The following is a 12,982-nucleotide window of genomic DNA, read 5'->3' as shown; positions in this document are numbered from 1 at the left end:
ATGCATAAAGATAATTTTATTTTCTTAATTATAAATAAAAATGAATGTACTATCTACTGTTAAATATTTTACTCTTTTAAAATATGAAAGACGAAGCAAACTCATATATAAAGAGGTGCCAAACAAACCCTAACGTGTGTTGCGCCTCCATACAGAGAAAGAGTTGATAGGTGGTAGCTGCTGCGGAAGCGTTCTGCGCCCAACACCTTTCGCAGCAGCAATAATCCAACCCTTAAAATGGCACAATCTATCTCACAAGCCAAACGCGCCCTTGCCTTTGCCGTTAACCGGTTTGTTCCACCCACATGCAAGAAAAAAAAAAACCGTTGCTGTTTCTTGCATGTCCCCATGTTTTTCTCATTTTAAATTTGCAATACATATTTTATCATATGAAATAAAAATAGTAATTCAGCACGTAAGTTAATCAATTTCTTTTTTTTATATTTATTATTTATTATGGTGTTATGTTCACTGGTACAGGCGAGGGTACGCAGTGGCGTCTGGTGTTGCTTCTTCGTCCTCGGTGAGAGGAGGTATGAGCGGAATAGAAAAGGGTGTGGCAAAGAATGGTTCAGGCCCATCGGGGGCCTCATCGGCTTGGGCCCCAGACCCAGTGACGGGATACTACAGGCCCGTCAATCACAGGGATGAGATTGACCCGGTGGAGCTCCGAAAGATGCTGTTGAACCACAAAAGCAAATCATCGTAGAGAGAGGGAACACAAACATAACACAACACAAACCTCGTTTCAATCAAATCTTGTGTTGTGTGGTTTTATCTATGTCTGGAATCTTCTTTTTATCCTTTTCATGCATCATGAACAAATAAACAAAGTAGATTTGGTTTTTGTTTGGCTTTTACAATTATAAACATTATCGTTTCTGTCTGTGTTTATTTTTTGTTACTTGCTTTCAAGTTATTAAGAGATCTATATTCTTTTAATTTTTTTTATGTCATTTTTGAATTATATTCATACTTTACAACCTTATATATGTTCTTTATTTGAAAAATAACTATTGTATACAGTTTTTTAGCTATTCTTACAGGAGTATATATTGTTTAAAATTGTAATATTTAAATAGAATGAAAGTATGAATATAAAAATCTGATTGTCTTTCTTTAACAACAATGATAAACAATTTAGACAATTCACCTGACGATAACTTATAAGATTAATTACTAGTTTTGACGGACAAAAAACTTAAGTTATTATATTTTTAAAAATTAAAAAACACAACGTGACTTCTAATGAATTATAATATTGTGGAGTGAGGTTAGAGAAACTAATATTACAAGAAAGTTATTCAATAGTAATTAATTTTGTCAATCAAAATAATTAATGGTTATATTTATTAAGTTACATATCATTTTATAAATTAAAAATTATTGATAGTTTTTATTATGAATAAAAAATTATAATTAATATGTGAATTAAAATCTAAATTGAATTTTAAAATTAAATATTACTTAATATTATTTTTTTATCAGTAAAAAAATATAATAGATATGATATAATACTTATGGGATATTCTAATATAGATGTGGCCCTCTCCATAAGAGAAATATATACATAATTAAGAATGCAGGGATGCAAAGGCCCAAAAACAAAAAAAGAAAAAGTTGTTTATTATTATTGATTTTAAATTAAGTATTTAATTTAAAATTATAGATTAATTTAGATATTATTACCTTAATAGTTAATATAAGACATTAATTTAGACACTAATCAACTATAATTTTTTTATTTGAAGATTATATTAAATATCAATAATTTTTAATTTAAAACGTATATCTAAATTATTAAATACGGTGGTTAATTATTTTTATCTCTAAAATTGGTAATTATTTAATTATTTTTTTAATGTAAATTAAATAAAGTTGATAAATAAATAGTAAGAAAAAATATAACTGAACTTTCTTATTTAAATAAAATTATTGTACATTTTTGTTGCTGTATATTAAAATAATATATTTGAAGTAAACATATTATTTTATTTAAAACCTGGAAACATCAGTTATGTTAAAAAATTAACAGTTAAAATTACAGTTATTTTAAAAAAATTGTATGAAACAAAACTAAAATTCTCATAAAGCATCGAAAGATTAGTACTATAGTGGAACAGTATGCAAATTTTGGGATAATCTTTTGGGCTTATATTAGTTTGTTAGTACCGTGAAATTTAACCACTGATTGCAATAATATAATAATTGTTGCAATTATTAGAATGTAATGTAATATGAAAAACTCAATTGAATTAGTCCAAAACTTTCATGGCTATTATTAGTCTTGAAATTTTGTAGAGACAAAAGGTTTATCTTAACTATAAAATTAAAGATACAGAAAAGAAAAACTATTTATTTTGTATTTAGTCTATTAAAATTAATATATATATATATATATATATATATATATATAATACTTTTTATAGATATCATTAAGTGTAATTGACTATTCATTTCTAATTTGATGTTACAAATTTCTATCAATTTTTATTGTATGACACTTTTATTTATATGATCTAATGTATCAACAGAATCTAAAATATTATAAATTTTTCTAACTCTATAATAAAATTATCCATCCTTATACTTCTTGTATATGAAGCATTATATTCTTTCAATAATATCACTTTTGTCATTATTATCCTATTTTGTACACATTAAATTTTATGTATTATTCCTCAAATCAACTTATTTCACAATTATAAATAATGGATAAAAAAAATTAGTCAATTATAATTCTTTCTCAAAAAAATATTGGACAAATATATTCATAATATACTATATTGATATACGGATAAAACGAGTACAACAACAATGTTGAACGAGTTTATTGAATAAAAGAGTCTTACATTAATCTATTCAATCATTAATTTATATTTTTAATTGTGAATTCTATATATTTCTTTCATACTCTTTATACTTTTAGAGAATCTATTATATTTTTTTCACGTATTTTATTTTTTATATTTTAAAAAATTTACTATTTATGTAATATATTGACTTTTTAAACTTATAAATTATTTTTAAAATTAATTTTATTTAAAACTTAATTAGAGACTTAAAGATATTTATTATTATTTTCTTAATTTTTAAAATTAGTTTACTAGACTATATCACTGTTATAGGTAGATGTTAACGCCATTTAATATAATACGAAAAGATGCAAAAGTTATATTCGTTTAATATTATAATCAGTAATTAACGTAAACCTAAAAGATGAGTAATTGGATTATAATCTTTTATGCAACTGATTTCACCCGTACATTCAAAATTTTCATCTAATTTTAAGCATGCATTACCATTCACGGTGAAATTAAGGTTGATAATGTATTTCCAATAAAAGAACTCTAACTGCATTTGTGTCCTTATCAAATGCTTTGAGGAAGAAAATACATGCTATATGATTTGCAACATAAGGTCCAATATTTTTACTTTGCTATTTATGTAAATAAATATATTATATAGTCTATTGAAAATTAAAAAAAAAAGGACCTAGAAAGTACAAACAATATAATTTGAAAAGTTGCGTTCTATTTCTGAGCCCAATTTCCCAAGGACAGAGAAATGATATAGCAAGAAAAAAGTACTGGGCCCAATGGGCCCACACACTACATGTTCTAAATAGTAAAGAGTGTTTCATCTTACACTTTCAACATATTATCTGCATCTCCAAAAATTCTATTTTTAAGCTTTTGACATCTGCACCTTCAACTTTTCTAAAAATTTTATTTTTAATAAATATATTTTTATTTTTTTTCTTTGTTATTAAAGACATTTTAATAAATATTTTTTTTACTTTTTATTTTATTAAAATCACACTCTACACCACCATAATAATAATTTAATTTAATTTAAAATTTAAATATTATTAAATATAATTTTATATTTTAATAATTATTAAAATATGATTTATATTATAATAATAGTTATATTAAAAAAATAAAAAAAAATTAAAATAATAACAATAATAAAAATTAAAAATAAAAAAATGAAATAATAATAATAATAATATAAAATTTGATTTGATATGTTAATATATATTAAAGTATATTAAAATATTAAAATAAATTAAACAATTATTAAATTTTAAATAGAAACAAAAAATTTAAATATGCTAACAGTTTTTTTATTTAAAATTTAATAAATATTTAATTTAATTGAAAATTATAATATTATTTATTATATTTTAATATTTTAATAATTATTAAAATATAATATATATTTTATAATAGTTTTATTAAAATTACTAAAAGTAATAATAATAATAATAATAATAATAATATTTAAAATCACATTTTATATATTTAAATATGTTAAATTATATTAAATTATTAAATTAAATTAAATAATTATTAAAATTAAATAAGAAACAACATTTAAAAGAAAATATCCATATTCAATTCATATATTATCGGATTTTTATATCTGATTAACAAATTTTAAATTAAAATAATATATTAATTTTTATATCTGATTATTATTTAAAATATATTTATTAATAAATAAAATTTTTAGAAATGTTGGAGGTGTAGATGTCAAAAGATTAAAAATGAAATTTTTGGAAATGAAAAATGAAATGTTGAAGGTATAGATGAAACACTCAATAGTAAATACACGAGTTTAGAAGGCCAGTAACATCAAAGCATCAAACAATGCTAACATTGATATAGAGACTATGACTTATAACAAACAAAACTTTCAATTCTCACAATAAAAAAATTTATTTCTTAAATATATATTTATACCAACAACCAACTAAAATATATTTATGAGAGTGTCACTGTTATAAATACACGCTTCTTTTTTAATATTAAGAGTGTGTCCATTATTGGAATAAAAAGAAAATATGTCAATAAAAAGAAAAATATAATAATTTCCTTTATATAATTAACATAATTCGTTTTACGAATTGACATATTAAATCAAACTCGGCTGCATTAATAACTCAATAAACTCAAATATAGTGTAAAATAAAACTCCATGAGTCAAATTTTACTTAAAAAATAAAATAGTTAAATAAACATGTTAAATTTAAATCATTCATAGTCTTCTATATATAATGTCTTAAGTAAGTAAATAAATAAATAAATTATAATTTTAAGTAAGCTATTTTCTCTATGCCTCGAGTAGGAAAAAAAATGTAAATATAAGGTGATAAAAGAAAAAAAAGTAAAAGCATAAAATAAATAATAAATGACCATTTTCTCTTTATCTTATAAATAGAATAGGTTGTGTCTTTGAAGCAGCTTTTTCTGTGTCTTGTTCCATTTATGTACTTTTTGATCGAGGCAATTGTCTCGATCATATTTTCCCACATCTTATCTTCCCAGATATTCATTGTATATTACCATCCATCAACATCACTGTTTCCCATTTCAATTATAATCAATAATATCAATATTTTCACCTTTTTTTCTTCTTCCAAATATTTACTTTTCTTCATATTATCTTAATAACCACTCCTTTATTTATCTAATGCACAACATAAAATTTAACTTTTAAGAGATGAAATATTCTAAATATGTAAATTATACTAAAAAAGTTTTTGTACTATACGAATATCACACGATATTGATCGAAATAACATAACATATTGTTTAAATATGGAAAAGACCACGTAGTTAATTTAAACAGGTAAATAATCAAATTTAAATGAAATTAGATTATGATTACATTAATCATGACTAAAATTTTATGAAAAAAATCATAAATACAAATTAAATATATGATTGTTGAAAAAAACTATAAATATAAATTAAGACTTTTATTGAACGTTTATTACAACATTTAACCAATCAAACCCAAATTACCTCTAACATCAAAATACTTCTAACATGTACTTCCAATTGAAAAACTGTTAAAAAAACAATAATAAAGCAAATAACTTTAAAAGAAAATAATTTCTATTTAAATATTAAAAATCTGAAATCAATTAAAAATAAAATAAATTTATATTATATAAATGGATGTGTATTTTTCTAAAAAAACTTATTTTCTAAGATTAAAAACTTATCTCTTTTTGCTACGTTTGAGTATTCATTGTGAAAAGATACGTGGAAGATTACATATAAAAATAAGATAATGTAAACCTCACGTACAATAAATATAAAAAGAAAATAAAATTAAGAAACCTTAATTTTTCTTTATGAAAAAATAGAGTTTTACATGAGATTGTTGACACATGAAATTCCTTTAAGAAAATTTTTGGGATTGAGTGATGAGAATAAAGTATTAGGGTTTATATACAGCTGTGCAGATGGATGAGTGATGAGAAAATGTTAAAAAAGAAGGGAAGAAGTGGCACTATAATAAATGTGAGAAACAGTGAATGGAAGATCTTGTTGGTGAATGAAATCTTGGGACCACTCAAACTTCATCTCCAACCATGTTCATGTATTTGACTATTCAGGAAAACTATGGTCAGATATATGAAGAAAATTTTATTAAGAACTAAAATATTAAGAGAATAGTCGAATCCAAAGGGAAAAATCAACTTGCTTTTCACACTTCTTATAACTCAGATAACACAAAACATCTATAACATGGCCATTAGTAATTCTATATATCTTTTCCCTTCTCCATGCATCACCCAAACATGTGAATGCATGTGGATAATGATTCTAGACAAGCTATCACAAATCACACATGTTTGCCATATACCAACCGGATAATGATACATTGACAACATTTTTCTGACAACATTTTAACATTATTTACGTGTCATTCTGTGATTGGTACAAAATTACTCCACAATCAATAATAATAACTATAAATACCTACATGGACTAATCACAGAATAACACATAAATAGTGTTAAAATATTATCAAAAAAATATTGTCAAAGTATCATTATCCATACCAAAATCCTCCAAATTTTCTATTAAGAAATGTTTTTAGTATCATAATGGTTAAAGCTACGAATAACAACGAACTGAGTATGAATAATACTTACTCCTTCTATTCGACCTTATCTGTAACAAAAGAATTATTCATTATTTGTTTTGTTATCTGTTATATATTTGATTAAAAAATACCTACAAAAATTTATAAATTTGTAGTATCTATAAATATTTCTGAATATTTAAAAAATAAGTATTTTATAAATTTTTAAAATAAAACATAAAACATTATAATAAAATATATAAAATATTATATAAATTAAATTAAATATAAATTCAAATTTGATTTTCTTTAAATTTAATTTTATAAAATATGAATTAATTTCAAAATACCTATCGTAAGATAATAAATACTCGTAACACGAATATTTTTATAAAGTTTAAAGGATTGATTTAATGTTTAATTATTGGTTTGATGTTATTATATTTATGATACTAAAAACTAAAAGGATAAATATAATTTTAAATTCCTTTTTACATTAAAAGTCCCATTAAACTCAAATAAAACATATCGTTATACTTAGGGATACTTGATAATTTGCAAGAACATCTATTAATAATAATATAAAATAAAACATAACTAATATAGTTTAAGTTGATTTTTTTTAATGAAACTATTTTGTATCAAAGTATTTTCCTTTTGATAGTTTTTTCTGATTTTCTAACTGATATTTTTTTTTCTATGAAATTATAAGCATTACCCTACCATCTTAGGAAAATGTCGATAAGAAAACCATATTAGAAAAAATATAGCCATGTATATGATTAAGATCTCTTAGATTTGGAGATGCTCTATCAGTCTCTCTCATTGCGTCTGCACCGGTGAAACATGGTACAAGTGTGAACAGTGATTTTGCAGAAACTACAGTTACGTGTCTCTGTCATGACATTGCATTACAAGAAGATCGAGATGCAGGTAGCAAATAATGGAAAATGTTATTTGGACAACAAAAGTTTGACACAATTTTGACAACGACGACGTGGCAGCTGTGCATTGGCTCAGTGAACCGAGGTGAGGGGTATTTTGGGTTTTTTCTGGTTTGTTTTCAATTCACTGAGCCAATGCACAGCTGCCACGTCGCCGTTGTCAAAATTGTGTCAAACTTTTGTTGTCCAAATATCATTTTCCGCAAATAATACCAACAAAAAGGTATGAAAATGTTATTTTTTTAACTACATAAAATATGGTGGCAAAAAGGGTACAGAAAGAGAATTTCATAGTCTATCGATGATCATAAAAAGAAAAAAAATCACTCAACTAATCATAATTATTATGAACAACAATCCAGTGTCATAAACAAAGAAAAAGAAAGAATGTGCGGGAAAATTACAACTTGAAAGTGTTACAATATTATATTAACGAAGATGAACAAGAATGCTAATGTATATAGCATAAACAAAAAATAATATGCCTGCAAAACACCACTTTTTTTCTGCATAATCTGAGTTCAGCCTCTGACAGTGAGCAAAGAAGGAATGGCAGATAAGTTTGGCGTGGCGTTCTTATCAGAAGCATCTCTCTTAGAAGAAGATCCTTTGGTGGTGAAAGCTCTAATGGGGCTAGCGAATGCCCATCCCCAACTCCTTCCTCTGCCATCATCCACGGTGGAAGAAACCCAAGAAGAAGAATACGCAGAAGAAGACGAGGAAGTCACGGCGAAGCCACCGAAGATTCCACCACACCTCACTCTTTCCTTCATGCAATGGTTCACAACGCCACCAGCACCAGAAGAAGAAGAAGACGAAGAAGAAGCTGAAGAAGCAGAAGCTACAACCTTATGTTTTCCTTCGCGATGAGACTCGACTCTCCTGAGAGTGCAGTCGCCGAGACCAGAAGAGATCCTCTCGAAGAAATCAGCAGAGAAGCTCCTGCTACCACACCCAACAGATCTAGATCTCGAAACCTTAGAGGATGAAGACCCGAAACACTTTTCCTCTTCCATAATCACGTGATCACTCTTTCTCTGGGTCTGTCTCTGCTTCCCATTTGGGCTCTTTGCTTCCTTCGAAGAAGGATACAGAAAAGACCAAAAACCGTTTCTTTTCCTGGGACTGAAAAAGTCGTGGTCATGGTGAATGAAGTGGCCGTGACTCCTCGTGGATGTGACAGTGGACTTGCTGCGCTTGAAAATTATGTTACCCGAAGAGGAACAGTTGGAGGTGGTAGAGGGCTTCTTGTTCTTGGTGCTGAGGCTGTTGTTTTTGTTTTGTACGAGGAAAGGGATGCGGGAGCGAGTGTGGTGGTTGGTTTTGAGTGAGAGAGGAGGAGGTGGTGGAGTGAAAGAAGGAGAAGGAGAAGGAGAGGAAGAAGAAGAAGAAGAAGAAGAAGAAGGAGGAAGAGAAGGGAAAGAAGAAGAGAGAAGCTTGCCTAGTTTTTCTTGGAGACAGAAGGCACAGATGGCACCAGGGCTGGTGGTGTTAGTGTGGTGAGGGTGATGAATGCATTGCATTCCATCACCAACTTCATTGTTGTTGTTGTGGCATGCACCAAGCTTTGCTCCTTCTTCCATGTCTGCAGCACTGTTGCTTGATTCTGGAGTTGGTTTTGGTGACAGGTGGAAGGTGTGTGAGAGAGAGAGAGAAGAAAATGGCACTGAAATTTGGTGTTGGAAGAAGAGAAGAGAGAGATATGTAACGAAGCTGTGGAAGTGAAAGTGGGGAGAGTCCCCAGAAGCACGTGGAAGACTGACTTCAAAGTGTGTAAAATATTGCAAATGAGACAACCCGTGCCAGACCCTACCACAACCAATAACTCTGTATTTACACTTTGAAAATATTTTATATGTAAAAAACAATTGCATGAAAAAGATTATTACACATTACAAAAATTTCAATAGAAAACGCCGTGCTATTTTAAATAGGTGCTATAAATAAAAACACAGAATAATTCATACACTAAAGTAATAATGAACATTTGTCTTTTTTATATTTTTTGAAATATTTGTTTTACGTAATAGAATCAATAAATAGTGGAAGATTAAAAAAACAATGTTTATTAAAAAAATTTGGACTAACAGACAATACTATTTTTAAAAAAAATTGTCTATATGTGATTGGAGGACAACACTTGTTTTATCCACTAATAGGGATTGTTTTTTTTAAATAAACGTTGTTTATCGTTAAATATTAATAAATAGTGTTTTTTTAAATAAACGTTATTTATTTATCTGTCATTAATAGATAATGTTTTTTTAAAAACGTTATTTATGATAAAGAAAACATTGTTTATGATTTTTTTCAGTATTGTTATAGGAAGAATCATATATAGGTATAAGTCCGCTAATAATGGGATCAATTTGGCTGAAACTTAACGGTGGTAAAATTATCAAACTTAGTGAGTTTAGTATTATTATTATTATTATTTATATTTTAAGTTTAGACTACAGCAATAAATAGGTCAATTTGACGTATGTACACAACAATAGAGCAGGACTACTTACAGATGTAACTCATAAAAAATTTATATTATTTCGTTTCATTTGTTGCTCTATTTCTTATAAATATTAAGATTGATAAGAGGTATTGTAGAATGATGGGATATACTTAATTAGTATATGACGTTTTATGTTGTCAATGTTTATATGACTTTTAAACATTAATTGTAAAAAGAATCAACAAATTTATCATACTACGTAATTTACTTATCTATTAGTACATAACAACTCCTCCTAGTTTGTAAATAATTTTTTTTTCGGATTCATTTAATATATGCTTTCAAAATATTTTAATTTATTCCAAAATCTTTATTACTTTAAATTAGGAAAATGTAAACTATTTTGAAAAGTTTTATTCGAAATACTAGTACGTAATATATAAGAACGTTTTTTAATTAAAAGTGTTATTAAAATAGAATAATTTTGTGGTGAAGATGTTTTAATAATTTATTTAGATATTATAAACGACAAGCACTAAATATCATTAGTGTTAAAAATTAACCTTTCACGTCACACACGTTCGACTTCAAGAAAAAAACAAAAATGAAATATTAAGTGATATTTTTATAAATAATTAGAACTTTTTTATGTTAGACTAACATACAGTTTGATATAAATGTTAAGTTCTAAGTCATACTTTTAACATTTTAATGTAAAATTATTTAAATTAAGATTCTTAATTTTTTTTTCTTACAATTTCTGCCCCTTGTTTTCTCATTCATTCGTTGAGGGAGTGTATTTTTTTTTAAATATATGTAAATTTGAAAGGGCCACAAATATAGAATTTAATAAACTAAAACAATTGTTGCATGAGTGTTTAGTGAATGGTATATGTTTTTCTCCAATGGAGTTTTTATGAATTAAGCTTGATTAAAGTATGTGGTTATATTGCTATAGTATTGAAATTCACTGTGCTATCGTTTTTGGAAATCTGAAACGTAATAATCATTAGTTCAGTTAAGGAAAAGACACCGGTTGATTTGGCTCATAGACAGCGGTTCTTGAACCGAGACATATATAGGCGAGTAAAAAAGTCTATTCTTTTTTGCCTCGGTTGTGAACCGAGGAAGTATTGTGGACTCTACTGCCTCGGTTGAGACCTAAATCGAGGTAGTAGAGTGTTTTTTTTTCTGCTTTTGCACCAACCTTTCTCCGCCGCATCTTCCCTCTCTCGACCACTCCCATTGTAATTCACCTTCCCTTCTTCCGCCTCATACTCAAACCCCAACCCCATCACCTAATTGTCAACACCATCCATAGCAGTCCCAAAATCCCCATCCCCAAAAACGTCCTTCCAACTTCACTACCAAAGGTACGCCACAGGATTACGCATGTGGTGCATCGAAAAGCAATCGACTTGAACTTCTTCTCGCGAGTTCGCATCTTCGCCAGCGAACAGTCCGCCACCATCTCCCTGTACTTGTCGATTAGGGTTTTCTCCTCGGCCTCGGTCCATTTCTTCCGCCTCGGAGGAATCATCAGGAACCAAAACCTCCTCTTCCGCCACCATTTCTCCTCGCCATCAATCAATTTCTCCTTAGCCTCGGTCCATTTCTTCCGCCACCATCTTGCGCAATCCTCCTCTTCTTCTTCCCCCACCTCCTCCGTGAACACTAAAACCTTTTTCGATAACGAATCTGATTGCATCAAGAACGCCAAGATCAAGCAAGTTGCTTTAATTATTTTTTTCGCCTTTTCAATCCGCGAATTTAACCTAACAGTTAATCGAATGTCCTCTACGAAAATCTTAAAAAAAAGAAAAAGAAGAAGAATGGAGCTCGCTTACCCTTGTCGGTTTTGGAATTGGAATTACAGGAGTGTCATGACTTTCCCTGAAAGTTGTCCGCCACGTCGACGGACGGCAGAGTCGCAGGCGCTGTGAGGGAGACGGAGGCGGAGGCACAAAAAACGGCGACAAAGATGTTGGCGCGAGCGAGGAGCAGAGGCGCAGCGCGAGAGAGGGAGGCAGAGGTGCGGGGCGGCGAGGGAGAAGAAGAAGTAATGTGTTCATGGAGAGGAAGAACTGTTTGGGGGTGTTCGTGGAGAGGAAGGAGAGTTTGCGTGAAGAGGAAGAAGAAACTTGTTCCTATGAAAAGTCTGAGTTGGCAGAGGGTTATACGCTTCGGTTCTCCTACATAACCGAGGTAATAGCCCATTTTCGAAAAGTTTGTCAGATGAAAAGTCTGACTTGCAGAAAAGAGAAGAGATTTCAGTAGGGTTAGATGCCTCGGTTCCCCCTATAACCGAGGTAATATCCCTCTTACGCTTCGGGTCCCCCTCAATTGAGGCATATAAGTTCGTAATAATTACGAAAATGCCACCGCGTATTGATATGTTTCGGTTAACATATAAGGCGTGTTAAAATCCTCTTTTTTTTACTAGTGAATACATTAATATTTCCATTGATTTTGTTCTAATTTACTTTTGTTTATAGTTTTATTTTTCATATTCTAAGATTTATTGTATTTTGGTGGTTTTACTATTTACACGATTATTCAAATTGTGATTTTCATAACACTATATTGTATGTAAATTAATATTTGTATTTTTTTTATTTCAAGCTTTTGATTTACAAAACCAATTAAACTTTAAAAAATAAACACACACACACACACAAAAGCTTACGTTGGATCGGTTAAGAATCCA

The 12,982-nt window shown here is 28.3% G+C and overlaps 2 protein-coding genes across 2 annotated transcripts; one reads left to right on the top strand and one right to left on the bottom strand.

Annotated features, from left to right (window-relative positions):
• Window positions 1-124: 124 nt before the first annotated feature.
• LOC124826788 (late embryogenesis abundant protein Lea5) lies at window positions 125-886 on the top strand. Its single transcript, XM_047299725.2, has 2 exons — window positions 125-290; window positions 481-886. Exons 1-2 carry the CDS (start codon window positions 238-240, stop codon window positions 707-709), a joined length of 282 nt encoding a protein of 93 aa, XP_047155681.1. The 5' UTR covers window positions 125-237; the 3' UTR covers window positions 710-886.
• Window positions 887-8,141: 7,255 nt separating this feature from the next.
• Window positions 8,142-9,588, bottom strand: LOC124826792 (uncharacterized). The gene has a single exon (XM_047299730.2). It carries the CDS (start codon window positions 9,410-9,412, stop codon window positions 8,351-8,353), a length of 1,062 nt encoding a protein of 353 aa, XP_047155686.1. The 5' UTR covers window positions 9,413-9,588; the 3' UTR covers window positions 8,142-8,350.
• Window positions 9,589-12,982: the final 3,394 nt, after the last annotated feature.

The sequence above is a fragment of the Vigna umbellata genome, chromosome 2 (assembly GCF_029865625.1).
Source record: "Vigna umbellata cultivar VRB3 chromosome 2, Vumbellata_1.0, whole genome shotgun sequence".
Taxonomy (NCBI): Eukaryota; Viridiplantae; Streptophyta; class Magnoliopsida; order Fabales; family Fabaceae; genus Vigna; species Vigna umbellata.
This window is presented reverse-complemented; position numbering and strand designations above follow the sequence as displayed.

Coding starts and splice junctions, on each gene's coding strand:
- LOC124826788 (XM_047299725.2), top strand. CDS start 238: ATGGCACAATCTATCTCACAAGCCAAACGCGCCCTTGCCTTTGCCGTT. Junction 291..480: donor CTTGCCTTTGCCGTTAACCG/GTTTGTTCCACC, acceptor TCACTGGTACAG/GCGAGGGTACGCAGTGGCGT.
- LOC124826792 (XM_047299730.2), bottom strand. CDS start 9,412: ATGGAAGAAGGAGCAAAGCTTGGTGCATGCCACAACAACAACAATGAA.